The 15,372-nt window shown below is 37.6% G+C and overlaps 1 protein-coding gene across 2 annotated transcripts in view; it reads left to right on the forward strand.

The window, feature by feature from the left end:
* The window catches only part of LOC120771779 (SPARC-related modular calcium-binding protein 2), a 51,448-nt gene that overhangs the window by 32,091 nt on the left and 3,985 nt on the right, over window positions 1-15,372 (forward strand). Inside the window, exons 3-7 of one of the 2 annotated variants that reach the window (XM_040099970.1) lie at window positions 9,434-9,590; window positions 9,654-10,150; window positions 10,281-10,395; window positions 14,011-14,433; window positions 15,254-15,363. In XM_040099970.1, coding sequence (XP_039955904.1) covers window positions 9,434-9,590; window positions 9,654-10,150; window positions 10,281-10,395; window positions 14,011-14,433; window positions 15,254-15,363 — 1,302 coding nt within the window. The remainder of the gene's footprint in view (window positions 1-9,433; window positions 9,591-9,653; window positions 10,151-10,280; window positions 10,396-14,010; window positions 14,434-15,253; window positions 15,364-15,372) is intronic. The other variant, XM_040099971.1, reaches the window with a different exon arrangement.

The raw sequence follows: 15,372 nt of genomic DNA on the forward strand, positions 1-15,372 counted from the left end.
TGTTATCAGTAAAATACGCTATCCCAATTTCATTGAGATAACTCACATGTTGACCAATATATGCGGTATAAAGTCACCGGTGCATGATTGCGGTTAAGAAGGGTTCACTGTGTAATTAGTGATAGAGCTTCGAAACTGTTGATAGTATAGACCAAGGCCAGAGATTTCTGCTAAAGTTGAGTTTTTTAAAGCTCAATTGGCAATATTAACCTTCTCTACTCTTGTATACTACTTGAAAACTTACATTCCACTCATTATAATCGGTGCCTGCTCTAGTTTAATCGATGTTTTTGGAAGACATATTTTGCCGGCCCTAAATTGTCCCTTAATATTTGTTTACATTCCATATACAAATACAGCTGTCACTTGATATTCTCATATTAGGGGGATTCTCTTGCTCTTGCAAAACCTTGCCCTGTGCAGAAATTGCAGAATTTTCCTCTTGGTGCAATGGCACAACAAAAAACACACACAGAAAATTATTTGCAATGGCTGTAAAATATGTCAGACTAAAACCCATGTTTATTTTCGTGCCGTCATAAGTATATCACTAGATTCTGCAGCACCCATTGCAGAATTGCTATTGGCCTTGCATATTTCGGTATAGGATTTTTGCATTTTGTGTCATCGTGCAATCTTGCAAGAGCAAGAGAATGCCGCTATTGATAGTTGTCGGTAAAAACTCATCGAAAACACACATTGTCGGTCCGAACGACTTAGATTCCACAACATACATAGTCAAAATAAACTATCGATATTGAGACGAATATGAAACTAAGGATACTGTCGATATTCTCATCGAGTGTTTTGCAGCTCTATTCGGTGACATTGGCATCTGTGGCATCAATTCGGAACTGTACTGTAAACAATTGGACCATCTGAAAGTAGCAATCTCACAGAAAAGGGCAGCTAACTTCAACAGGAGAGAAATCGTGTTCCAACAGGACAACGTCGGGGCACATACATTGAAAGTGACACGCCAGAATTCGGTATCAGCTTGTTTGGAAAGTTCTTGTTGATCCACCTTACAGTCCGCACCTAGCTCCAGGTGATCACTTTCTGTTTCGTATGATGAAAAATTAATGAAATGAATGAAAAATCGCCTCAAGGGAAACTTGAGAAAATTGTTTCAGGTTTTGGCCCATAGGGAAATGGCAAACAAACTGTCGCATATGATGGTGTCTATTAGACTTAAAGTGGTTCATTCTAACTTTGTTAAATAAAACATTAAGTTTATTACAAAATTAATCAAATTTACATTTGAGTCAACACGTGCCTAGCGAACTGTTATTTCTTTTTTATTTTATTTTCCTTTAATACTTTCTTGGGATTTCTAAGATGTCAATCTTTTATAGCTTTCGATATGTAAAGTAAGACGAAAATTTTCTAATAATTATGGCACGTACACATTTTATTGAATTACGAATATTTAAGATTTTATTGCAAAATTCAATTTCACTCCTTTTACGGCCGAACAATGAGTTAATTGATGCTGATGACGATAATCACAGCAGCGAAGGCACCGGCACCGGTACCGGCACCTCAAATTATCTATCGTCTGGATATGCAGTTGGAATGCGAATAACAAAGCATGCGTAGAATAAAATGGAATAAAATTTCATTACTTTCATTAGCGGCTGTCACTTTGAATTTATGCACTTGCCACTCGGCAGTCGGCACTCGGCGCTTCGAGAATGCAATGAATTTTCCAGTGGCGTCCGTCACAAGCGCCGCCTCGAGGCTTGCACTTGCTCATGCAGCGTTGATTGAGATATGTATATTCTTCGCAGATTGAACGAGCAGTTGGATTAGGATGCGCACGACATTTAATACAGACACACACCCACACGCATATGCATATGAATGTATGTATGTAATGAAATTTATATGTAAATATGTATGTGTGGGTTGCATGTTAAAGCGCGCAAGCTTATTGCATACTAAAGAAGACGCTTAGATACATAACTACATAATTTTATGTTCATATACTTGTGTACCTTAAGTACTTATGCATAAATGTGAGGCACTGAAAAACGACATTTAAATTAATTAAATGGATTAAACAGCTTGTTGAACTGTTGATGTAAATAACATTGAATGCTTAACATTTTTTGTTTTTATCATACACTAAATGGGTATAAGTAAAGCCTTTAAGCTTTAGACCTGGCAAATCAACAACCGACCAGATATTCACCATGCGCCAAATCTTGGAAAAGACCCGTGAAAGGAGAATCGACACACACCACATTTTCGTCGATTTCAAAGCTGCTTTTGACAGCACGAAAAGTAGCTGCCTTTATGCCGCGATGTCTGAATTGGGTATCCCCGCAAAACTAATAAGGCTGTGTAAACTGACTTTGAGCAACAATAAAAGCTCCGTTACGATCGGGAACGACCTCTCCGAGCCGTTCGATACCAAACGAGGTTTCAGACAAGGCGGCTCCCTTTGCTGTGACTTCTTCAACTGTCTTCTGTTCGAGCTGCAGAACTTAACAGAGAAGGTACCATCTTCTATAAGAGTGTACAACTGCTAGCTTACGGCGATTACATCGATATGATTGGCCTTAAAAACTGCGCCGTTAGTTCGGCTATCTCCAAACTGGATAAGAAAGCGCAGCAGATGGGTCTGGTAGTGAACGAGGGAAAGGCAATATATGTACTTATCTCCTGTCATCACTTTCGAAGTCGTAGATAATTTCGTTTATCTGGGAATCAGTATTAACACCAACAACAATGTCAGACTCGAAATCCAACGCAGAATATCTCTTGCCAACAGGTGCTACTTCGGACTAAGTAGGCAATTGAGAAGTAAAGTCCTTTCTCGACAAACAAAAACAAAACTCTATAAGCCATTATTCCCGTCCTGATATATGGTGCAGAGGCATGTACGACGACAACATCTGATTAGTCGACGTTACGAGTCTTCGAGAGAGAGGTTCTGCGGAAGATTTATGGTCCCTTGCGCGTTGGCCACGGCGAATATCGCAATCGATGGAACGATGAACTATATGACATATGTATATGATGATATGCATACTTCGACATTTACATAGTTAGGCGAATTAAAAGACAGTGGCCAGCTCTGAAAGTATTCGACGCAGTACACGCCGGGGAAAGCAGAGGAAGAGGAACCCCTCACTCCGTTGGAAAGACCAGGTGGAGAAGAACCAGGCTTCGTTTGGAATCTCCAATTGGCGCTATGTAGCGAAAAGAAGAAAAGAAGAAGACTGGCGCGCTGTTGTTAACTCGGCTATAACTGTGTAAGCGGTTTCCACGCCAGTAAAGAAGAAGAGAAGTTGTCCCTATATATGTAGATGTCACTGAGAGTCATACCAACTTAGAAAGGAAAAATATTTCCACGAGTGGGTTTTCGCTCGAAATTTAAATTCAAATGTTTAACTATTTTTTGCTGATGCATACATACAAAAGTATGTACATATGTATGTATATTAGAGTGGTTCAAAAAAAAAATTTTTTTTCGTTTGGTACTCGGAAAAATAGGTTCATGAGTTTTTAATTGTAACGGGAACCTACATACAGTTTTCTATTTTTCCTTATTATCAGATATTTTTTTTTTCATTGAGTTATAAAATTCATAAGAAATAAAAAATTGTCCCAAAAAATAATCAAACTTTAACTTAAAAAAAAAATTTTTTTTTTGAATCACTCTAATGTATATAGTATAAATACATCCATACATACATACATACGCGGCGTGATTGACGAGTCAATGATATTTTAAATCTACGAAACAGTTAATTCAAATGCAACACTGCACTATTTTCTAGCATATTTGGCGGTTATTAAAGAAGGTTAGGTTACTGGCTGATCCTTGCAATAAGGTCACGAAGAGTACCGTTTGGACTGCAAAGAACGCCGGTCCTGTATGATGCTAAGTACTCCTAAGTATAGATGGTACGAAACACTTCGTTCATGTCAAACATTTTTTCCGTCAGATCAATTCCAGCCAATTTGGCTAGTTCGCCGAAGGTATGAGTACAGATAGGTTTCAAGGTCAGTCTAGGAAAAGCTGGAAAATGTAGGAAGAGTGACTAGATGTTTCCACTTACTTCCGCCGTACAAGTTAGGCAATGTCTAGTTAGAACTCCTACAATTAGATTAGGTTAGGTTAGATAGCTGATCAAAGATCGATTTGTGAGGCCATAGAAAAGAAGAACTCCTGTGTTCGAACTATAAATTAGTAAAACGCTTAGTAGCCAATACAAACTTGCACAGACGTTTAATTTCCATTCCCGCCAGCTCGGTGGGATGTCTGAAGGTATGCGCTCCCAAACGCAGAACAAGGTCTAGAAGGAACTCCTACAATTACAATAATATAAACCTTTCTAAGAGCAAGTAGTTCAATGCACTATAAATCTAGCGGTCGAACGCAAGAGAACAGCGCATGGCCGACAATATCTGGATCACATCCACGATTGTGACTGAATTTAAAGCCAAAAACGCATTGAATACTATCGATAAAACACCATATTCACCAGTTTTGGCTTCGTGTGATTTTTTCTTGTTCCCCAAACTGAAATTGCTGCTCCGTGCTCCGTCTTCAGTCGATCGAAGAGATAAAACTAAATACGCTGAAGGCCATCCCAAAAAGTGTTTATGAAAAGTGATTCGAGGGCTGGAAAAATTTTTGGCATACAACTGGTGGGATTACTTTGATGTTGACAAAATAAATATTGATCAATAACCACATATTTTGCGTTCTATTTACAATTTCCGGGCACTTTTTTGTCATAATGTATTTCAGCCATTGAAAACATTCTTACAAAATCGCTTAGACGTTCTGAGATCACTTCAAATTTTAGGCCTTTAATTTTTTCGAGTAATATACTCTCCACTGTGCCAATTGGAAAAGTTCGACTAAATTGGTTCACACACAAAATACCACCGATTTATCAAACAGTCCCGCGGTAAATTACTATATATGAGTAATACTCGTACAAGTATAAACAAGCTTCACATTTGTAGCGTGTCCGCGTTTATCAGGCGCGTGCTTAGTGTAAATACCGTGAATCGTTGCGGTAGCTTCCACACACATTTTTTAACTCATAACGCAGACTTGCATTGTAATGTAGGTGCCTTTGTAGTCTCGTATCATTCATCAGCATAACAACATGACACAATCAGCCCTGCTGCATTGACAGTTCGTACATTTGTAACATAGTTGTTGTTGTTGAGTATGTAAGCAATGTTGTAGGAGCTGGTCGCCTAGCCTCATGTTAGGTTTGGCGCTCTGGGAGTCAGATAACAATGTCTAAATAACGAAGTGAAACGTTATGTTATGACTAATATCCACTTTATTTGTATATTTATATTTGCTATTGTATACAATCAGTATGTAAACATACATATCTACCTATAAATTACAGAAACAATAAATAAACGTGATATATACGCTTTTACCGATTGCGAATACCAAGAATTCACACCAAAGTGACCGGTAGGAAAAAGGGAATTTAGTACGTGAGAGTTGATAGACAAACTGTTTCGCCAAATGAGGTTAGATTGAAGATGACTAGCCCTTTGAGCAGTACGGATCAGAAGTAAAGGGAAGCAAGAAACGGTATCTTCAGACGCACGAAGCTAATACACCCTTCACAGGAGAATTTCTTTTAGTAACTACATACATACATATGTGTTCAGTTTGTGCTATATGCTATAGTAATCCGATCTGAACAATTTTTTCGGAGATTATATTATTACCTTAAAGTAATCCATGTCAAATTTCGTGAAGATACCACATCAAATGCAAAAGTTTTCCATACAAGAACTTGATTCCGATCGTTCAATTTGTATGGCAGCTATATGTTATAGTGGTCCGATCTGAACAATTTCTTCCGATATTACATTATTTCTATGAATAATAACTCATACCAAATTTCGTGAAGATATTTCGTCAAATAGAAAAGTTTCTCATAGAGGTTTCTGAGTTTGATCGACCAATTTGCATGGCAGCTATATTCTATAGTAGTCCGATCTGAACAATTTCTTCTGAAATTACATTGTTGCCTTAAAAAATAATCTATACCGAATTTCGTGAATATATCTTATCATTTGAAAGTTTCCATGCAAGCATTTGATTCCGATCGTTCAGTTTGTAAGGCAGCTATATGTTATAGTGGTCTTATATCGGCAGTCCGGAAAAAGCAGCAGCTTCTTGAAGAGAAAATGACGTTTTCAAAATTTTAAAACGATATCTTAAAAACTGAGGGACTAGTTCGTATTTATACAGACAGACGGACGGACAAGGTTAAATCGACTCAGCTCAACATACTGATCATTTATATATACATACATATGTATACTTTATAGGGTCTCCGACGCTTCCATCTGCTTGTTACAAACTTCGTGACAAACTTAATATACCCTGTTCAGGGTATAAAAACAGTTTTCCACATAAGAACTTGATTTTGATAGATCCGTATATATGGCAACTGAATTTGTTTTCGAATATTGTAGCGTTGCTTTTGGGAATATCCTTTGCAAAATTTCTTGAAAACATGTTGCCAAATAAAAGTCTTTTCTATACAAAAACTGCATGTTATAGAGGTTAGTTTGTTCCTACAAATATGCTGTATATTATAGTGGTCGGATACCGGTGGTTTCGACAAAAGAGTAGCGTTTAGATCGATATCTTTAAAACAGAAGGACTAGTTCGCGTATATGTATATAGACAGGCAGGCAGACAGACAGATAGACGAACATGATTAAATCGACTCAGCTCGTCACAGTGATCATTTAAATATTAATATGAGCATAAATTGTAAGACTTTGTTGAAAATTTTAAAATTCTTAAAAAATTCCTTTCCTGAATAGCCAGGTTGCGGCACGATACTGGTTGAAAATTTGACGAAAAACTTATGAAGAATTAATGCAGTATGCGATGGTGCAAATACACGAATTGTCGGTCCATAATTCCGGCCTCTTTTTACGAATAGCTTCACGCAAACTGCTCATAACACTCAAATAGTATTCCTTGTTCACAGTTTGGCCAGTAGGAAGGAATTCGAAGTGCACCACATCTCGATAATCGAAGAAAACTGTCAAGATAGCCTTGATTTTTGAACTGCTTTGACGTGGTTTGTTCAGTTCCGCTCGCCTTTGCCACGATATTCGGGCGATTGATTCTGTTTTCGGGTCGTAACCGTAGATCCAAGACTTATAGTCAGTAATAATACATTTCATGACATCCTGATAGTTGAAAGCATTGCGATTTTGGAATCCATCGTGATTTTAGTTTTCTTGGGCCCAAATGATCTTTCAAAATGGTTTTAACTGATCCTTCCGATATTCCAACGATGGCAGTAACATCTCTGACTTTGAATCGTCGATTCTCAATCACTAATTACTTTATTATATTGACGTGTTGAACATCAGTTAATGTTGACGACCGTTCTGGATGTGGTTCGTCCGAACGTTTCGGCACCAGAAATCTGATTTCGAGATTAAAATTTAATAGAACTTCTTTGTTGAATAATTTCGTTCATCATGAATATCTTCGAATGCACTTTATGTACTTCAGAAACACTAATGATTATTTTGATATATACTGCGGCACAGATGGCACTGACAGTCTTACCAACCTACAAAGAAAAATATTTCGATGAATGTTTTTCCACGCGAAATTTATTTATTTTTTTTTTTGCCCACAGTAGTACATACATATTTTATAGGGTCCCCAACGTTTTCTTCTGGATATTACAAACTTCGTGGTAAACTTAATACAGGGATTGTCCGGAAAGTAATAGGACTGAATTGATTTAAAAACAATTATTAGACCAATCGTTAAATTTTTTAAAAACTTTCAAAATAGGCTCCTTCTGAGTCGATGCAGCGCTGCCAACGCGATTTCCAAGCATTGAAGGCATCAGGGAAGGCATTCTCCGGAATAGCCTTGAGAGCCGAGGTGCATGCTGCTGGGATCCCTTCTGTCGGCTCAAAATGCTTGCCTTTTATCGGCCTTTTCAGGCAAGGAAACCAATAAAGTCCGGGGGCCACATCTGGGCTGTAGGGCGGCTGAGGAAGCGTTGGGATGCCGGTCTTGCTCGCGCAAAAATGTTGGTCTTGACTCTCTATGTCCTCGGAGACAACTGACCAGCCGCTCGTTCGTTAGCTTGGAATGCTCTCTACCGAATACAGTCGGTACGGGCACGCTACGAAGTACAGTTGCGGCGGAAGAAAATCAGTCCCATTCCTCTGTGTTTAGGGTATAAAAAATGAAGAGCTCTGACCGCTGTTTTATGTTTCTTCGTAGAGGTCCTTGGTGAATTTAGTTATGGAAAAGTCCGTTGAGGCTCGGAGGGCGGAGGTTCTTCTCTTCTCATAAGGTCTGGTTTGCTTTGGTTGGGATAATATTCAAATTGTTAGAAAATATTCGTCATTAGAATCTTCAGAAAGAAGTTGCAAGCTTTCATCTTCCTGTATGGAAGAAGTTTGCTGATAATTTTTATATTCATCGGACTTTAGGTCTCACACAATCCTTATGACTTTAAGTCAATGAAAGCAAAAAATAAAGTTTATCCTGACACAGAATAGGGATTCGAAAAAGTCTAATGTGGGCATTTCCTCCACGTTTTATATCTACTTTCTAGCTAGCAATTCATAGCTTCTTATGTGTATTTATTTTATGACAAAATTTACTTATCTCCGACCTCTGCTCTCACTGAAGCTCAGAAGTTATTAGTATACCTTTAAAGTCTGTACGCTTTTTTTGTTGCATAAGGTCCGATATAGATCAGAAAGTATACGAAGTTTCCATGAATGTTGAGACTGGGAAAGCGATATTATATGGAGTCAAAAACAGCTATCTTAACTGCGTTTCTTCGTCCTATTTAGGAAATGCAAAAACCGCGACAGTCGAATTTCCCAAGCTTTCCTTGAAGCGAACCCAGCAAACCCATTCGCCATAGACAGGAACAAGCAGTATTCACTTGGTGCTAGGTATGGTCTATTACGTGGATGCGTAAAAACCCCTAATTAAGCCTCCAGAGCTTCTAGTCACAATATTGTCTTGATGGGTGGTGGAATATAATTCACCTACTATTGGTCATAGCTGACCGCTGCTAGATGATTGTTTCCTTCAGATGGTCCAATTGTTGATAGTACAAGTCCGAATCGGGAGTTCGGTCGTAGGGGTGCAGCTCATAGTAGATGATTCTCTAACAACCCCCCAAACACATTCCAAAAGCTTCCAGATCGTCAATCCCGGCTTGGCTCACCACAATTCGACTACGACCATATTCCTATACAACACGTGATACAGGTTACTAAAGCTATCAAATGAAAGAATAGTTCATTTATTTTACTTGATGTTTCATACATTCACTTGATTTATAAAAAACTTCCACTTTGTTACATTACTCTCTTAAATATATCCTAAAACCTCGTGGTAACATAAATTTAACTTTACCCACAGATATCTGAATGTGCTGCCCGGGGTGGCGAATGTGACGAGACCAAAGGTCGCCCTGTCTGTGGCACAGACGATCAAACCTACCCATCGCGCTGTCATTTATTACGCGCACAATGCAGCGGTTATCAAGTGAGTCTCAAGTATCGAGGACACTGCAAAGGTGAGTCAAGTAACCACCTACAAAGTACGCTAAAATAAACTAAGCACTTTTTCGTTTCACCAGCAGCTTGCAAAGAGGCACGTGAATATGCGCTCAAGCATCGGTCCAGTGGTCCACCGAAATTCATACCGCGCTGCAAATCGGACGGCACCTATGCGGCCGTGCAATGCCTAGGCGATATGGGTTGCTGGTGTAGCGACATCGCCGGCAAACCCATCGAGAATACATCGGTCCGTAATGGCAAGCCCAAATGTCGCGAATACACCAAGGCGAATATACGTCGATCACCGTCACGTCACGTGAGTCCAAGTCGTCTCCGGCGCACGTGCACCGCCGTCGATCGTGCTGCCTTCAATGCCAATCTCATCAAAGTCTTCCAAAGCGAATACGTGCGAGCGGGACAGCTAAAACGTGGCCTGTCCGGCAAAACGGCGGAGGGTGGCGAGGGTGCGTCCAATGATAAGTTGGTGCTCGATTGGAAGTTTACCTACTTGGATGTGAATGCAAATCAAATGTTGGACAAAAATGAATTCCGCGAACTAAAGAAGCTCGTCAAGCGGGTGAGTTGTCATATATATACATATAAATGTGTGTGTGTATGTATGTTTCTCAATTTGTTGAATGAATGTTACTGAATACATTGTCTCTTTGGCTGAATTATTATTCTTTAATTATAAATTCTTTGCACAGGCGGTGAAGCCGAGACGTTGTGGACGTGCTTTTGGCAAGTTCTGCGATTTGGATGACGACGATCGATTGACACTGACCGAATGGAATGATTGCTTCTCGAAAGATGAAATTAATCGTGAGTGTTGTTTTTTTTATTTTTCTTTTTGCATAGCATTCGGTCTAACGAAGCCATTACTAACAGTTACTTTTAGGTTACTATATTCATATTGATTGATTACATTGGATTACAAAATAAACACAAAATAAAAACTAATGAATAACAGTCGAAAATCGGAGGGCAGGGTGAATTCATTACAATTTTCATTGTTACTCATCACATTTCTGCATGAAAAGTGCTAATTTCTAGAAATTCTAAAACTGAAACTAACTGAGTATGAATTTATGCGATAGGGCACAAGGTATGACTACGAGGGATTAGCTTTATGGGTTCAACGGTATATTTCATAATGAATGATTGTTTGTTATTGTAGTTGTTGTAAGAATTAAGTTAGTTGTCATAATAACTTAACGTTACGCTCAGGAAACGAACTGTTTTGACGGGTTCGAACCAAATGGGAGAGAGATGGATTAAGTGATTTGGTTTCATTTGGCATGCAAAGAGGTGTTTAGTGTTATGCGGAGACTCATTGTACGCATGGGGTTTTGCATGTCAGAGTCCAGTTATTCAGAATTTTAACCTGCTATAATACTGAGAAAAAGGTTGAGCAAGTATCACTCCGGTTTCACAATTCCCACTACAGCCTGTTCTACCATATCAGGTTTGAACCAGATTTTATCGGGTCAAGTCTTTTATTTCGCGGTTCTATCACTGTTTGGATCGATGGGTAATAAGTTAATGAAAGATTGGTCAGGATCTTTAATTAAACATTTAGTATGGACAACAGGTTTCCCGTTAGTTATCAAACTGTTCAAAATGTATTCTATGTATATTTTGTCTAGGTATCTTCAGATCCTGATATTCAGCTATGTTTTCACATTAGAGCATAACTCGGTGTAAATGGTTCACATTGGTTAAACAAGTTTATTTTTTTGATTTTAAGTCAGTTACCAAACTCTGCGTAATATAGCTAAAAATTCCATACCAAAACATTTCTACCGGTTTCCTTGGTCGCTGTATCTATTCAATGTTTCAAGAACTTATGAGAAACCTGCGGGGCGAATTGCCAAACTTCCATAGTAATTAAAAACAAAGCATTTCGTTTTTTCGTGTATGACGTCACGAAAGATATGTTTTTCTGTCAAATGCACACCAAAAAAGTAATAGGACGAAATGGTCGTAAAATTTATTTCGCTTATCCCTGAAACCAATGAAGAAGCATGGACCAACGCTCACGACATTTTTAAGTTCGATTGTCTTTTGCTTCATAAGCTTAAGAAAGTTCTTGATCTTTCACACGAATGCAACGAGTTATAGGACATGCATAGAAATTTGTATAGTTTGACATGGCGTATGAGTAATTTTAATTTTAATAAATTCTGTGAAATATAGCTAAAATTTCGGAAACAATTAAAACAAACAAAAGCGGTAAATTCATTTGCACGGAAGTTATATTACCCTACACAAATTAATCAGTTTTCCACACAAGGGCTTGAGTTTGATCGGTTAGTTTGTGTGAGAGCTGTATACTATATTTGTCCGAGCTGAACAATTTGTTCGAAGATTGTAGAGATGCCATGGATTGTAATCTATGCAAAAACTAAGAGACTAGTTTGCATGTATGCACGCAGACGGACGTGGCTAAATTTACTCAGCTCGCCACGCTGATCATTTTTTTACATATATACATATATATATCTGATCCACAAGCTGTATTAATGCGGATTTCAGTCAATTGGCAACTCTCCCTCAGACCTCATTGTTCAGAGCTATGGCACTCATAGCTCGTAAAAGAATACCAAACTATTTAATTGGCTTTGAATGGGCATTGAAATTAAATTTGCTTGATTTTTTTTAATAAATTATTTTAATGATTTACTAACATTTTATATTGCCGTACATAACAAATGCATCCACATATAATTACATCAATATTCCACTCCATCTTATGTACTGATTAAATATTACAGTGTGTACTCGGTGTAAGCAACATTTGCCTCTAACTTATGTATAGTTATTAAACAATGGCTGTATTCGATTAGCCAAACTTTTTAATCAAGTATCCGCTTTCTCTCTTGTATCACTTCAACTCAATAGTTTTAGTTGCTTTTGCGTGTAATTTTTTTATAAGAAAGCAGAGGGTAAAGATAGGGTGCAGAGAAATGGCGAATCGAAGACACCTATTATTATCTACTGACCAACGGTTGTTTGCAACCACTAATGTAACAGGTCAATTGAAAAGATCCAAGCCTGACGCATAGATGGTGCTACTAGAATTAAATCCATATGTAAATTATATTATATATATTTTGAGTGAAGTAACTTTTGTTATTGTAAAAAAAATGGATTAACAGGAATTTCGCTTGTTGATAAGATATTGAAAAGACCGATGAAAGGCAATTATTTGGCAACGACAGAGGGGATCCAAGCATCATGCACCTCATCTCCCAAGACTATTTCGAAAAATGCCTTCCGTGACGCTTTCAATGCTTGGACGCAGAAGGAGCCTATTTTGAAAGTTTTTAAAGAATTGTTACGATTGGTTCAATAAAGTTTTTTATTGACTCAGTCCTATTTTGCCCTGAAGTGCAATCGACAGTCAATCGAACGCGATCAATGCCGAGGAAAAACGCAACAGTCGGCTGCCAAGATTATAGCGTCTGCTTTTTGGGATGCGCATAGAATAATTTTTATTGGCTACCTTGAAAAAATAAGGACCTTTAACAGCGACTATTACATAGTCGAAGGAAGTTATGGACGGAATCGACAAAAAATGGCCGCATTTGAAGAAGAAGAGAATTCTGTTTCATAATGGCATAAATTCATGAATTGGGCTTCGAATTGCTTCTGCATCCAAGACATTCTCCAGATCTGGCCTCCAGCGACTATTTCCTGTTCTAGAATCTCAAGAGATTGCTCGCTGGGGAGAAGTTTTCGCCGAATGAAGAGGTTATAGCCAAAACTGAGGTCAATTTTGAAGCACAGGTGCAAAAAAATGTGTTTTACTATTGTTGCCGAGGGACTTTTCAATTGACCTCTCAATTTATTGCAATTATCTAAATTACAAAGAGAATTGAATTGCAATTAATTGCAATAAACATTTTGAAATTGTTACACCGGGTAGGGGAGAGCCTAGTACGGTTCCGAATTAGTGTAAAAGTGGGTATGTTGCAGCAACTAACATAGAAGCATACTATAAAGAAATTAAGAATAATAAAATAGAAAAGCTTTTTATTGGCTCGGGTAAAAAAATTAAGTAGTTCTTAAGAATTCAGGCAAAAAAGATAAGCTGCTTCCTTGAAAGACACCTAACACAGAACTATACGATTTGCTCATCATATTACAAATGGCAGCACTTTGTTACTTAACATTTATGTTATTAAAAAACTAATTTTTGGCTGAAAGTTAAATTTGACATACATATGTATGTACATATATTTGAAAGCCGTTATTGCTATTTGAAAATCTTGAAAAAGCATTTTTTTAATTTATTGCTAAAGAAAATTAAATATACACATACATATATACACAGATACATATTTTTATTTATTAGTTGCTGTTACCGAGTATCTACTGTATTATAATTCAATTTCATTTTACATATTTACATTGCAATTGAAATTCCAACTGCAGGTCATTCGGCTGCTGAAAATAAGAACTATGCCGTTAACAGCATCTCCAGCAACAGCTACCAAGGCTATACACCACAACAACAACTGCCGCAAAATAATAACAACGGCAATAATCGGCATGCAGTGCCACCCTATAATCATCATACATCACAAATGCACCTGAATAATCACCAACAACAACAACAAAATCATAATACATATAGTAATAACAATAACAACAACAATTTTAATTTAAATCGAAATGATAATCTGAACAATATCAATCATTCATCGAGCACTTTTGACGATTTGGAGAGCGAAAGTACGGGCGATGAAGATGAGAGTGGTGGGCTGCATGGCGACTATGAGGATGACGACTACGAGCAGGAAGATGGTGCTGAAAATAGCGATACGTTACGCATGCTAAATTCAACACGTATACATTGTACGTACATACATACATACATGCACGCATATTAACACACATATATACACATAAAGGGTGATCCATTTTGAGGCTCCTTATTTTTTTAAAGAAAAAACTCAGAAACTTCAAATTTAACGGGGAATGCTTTGGCATTTATTGTTTGAAGGTTATCTTTTTCAAATGTTGGTCGCGGCTACGTCTTAGATGGTCCAACCGTCTATGACTCGTTCGAGCATTTCGATTGGTTACTGGCAAATGAACCCGCTATGTTTTGCTCCGAAGTTTGAATCGAAGAGAGATTGTCCGCATAGACTTTAGAATTTACATATCGCCACAGGAAAAATTCTAACGGTATGATATCACACGTTTTTGATGGCCAATCGACTCGACTCACTACACGACTCACGCGTGATCTGTCAAAAAAGGCTATTGAAAAAAGTATCTCTACTTGGATCACCCATTATGTAGGAAAGCATGCACATATATACATATATACATACACATCATGTATTAAATTGTCGAGTAAATAAATTATTTCTTAATAATTTCTTAAGCAATTTTTTAACTTTAAGACTAACATTTTGCACTACAACAACTCTTTCCATTACAACAACAACTTTCTACACTAACAAACCACTCCATAAATTCGTACATACATACTTACATACACATACATATATATTATATAAGCTTATGAGTGACCTTAAGCCATATAAATGGCGGGTGTTGGTTTTCACAAAAAAAAAAATCGTCCAACAGAAGAAAAAAATATTTTAAATTATTGCATGTACAAATACTATAACAACAAAAAAATTAAAATTAATAATCTCCAAAAAAGGGCCGAAAATTCTCGAGGATTCCAATACAAAGTTGGATACACAATTGAACGAGTCCGAAAGCGAATCTGAATGTTTGGCTGATCAAAAAGCAACGCTCGAGGAACAACGCGTAAGTACA

The sequence above is a fragment of the Bactrocera tryoni genome, chromosome 3, assembly GCF_016617805.1.
Source record: "Bactrocera tryoni isolate S06 chromosome 3, CSIRO_BtryS06_freeze2, whole genome shotgun sequence".
In the NCBI taxonomy this organism is placed as follows: Eukaryota; Metazoa; Arthropoda; class Insecta; order Diptera; family Tephritidae; genus Bactrocera; species Bactrocera tryoni.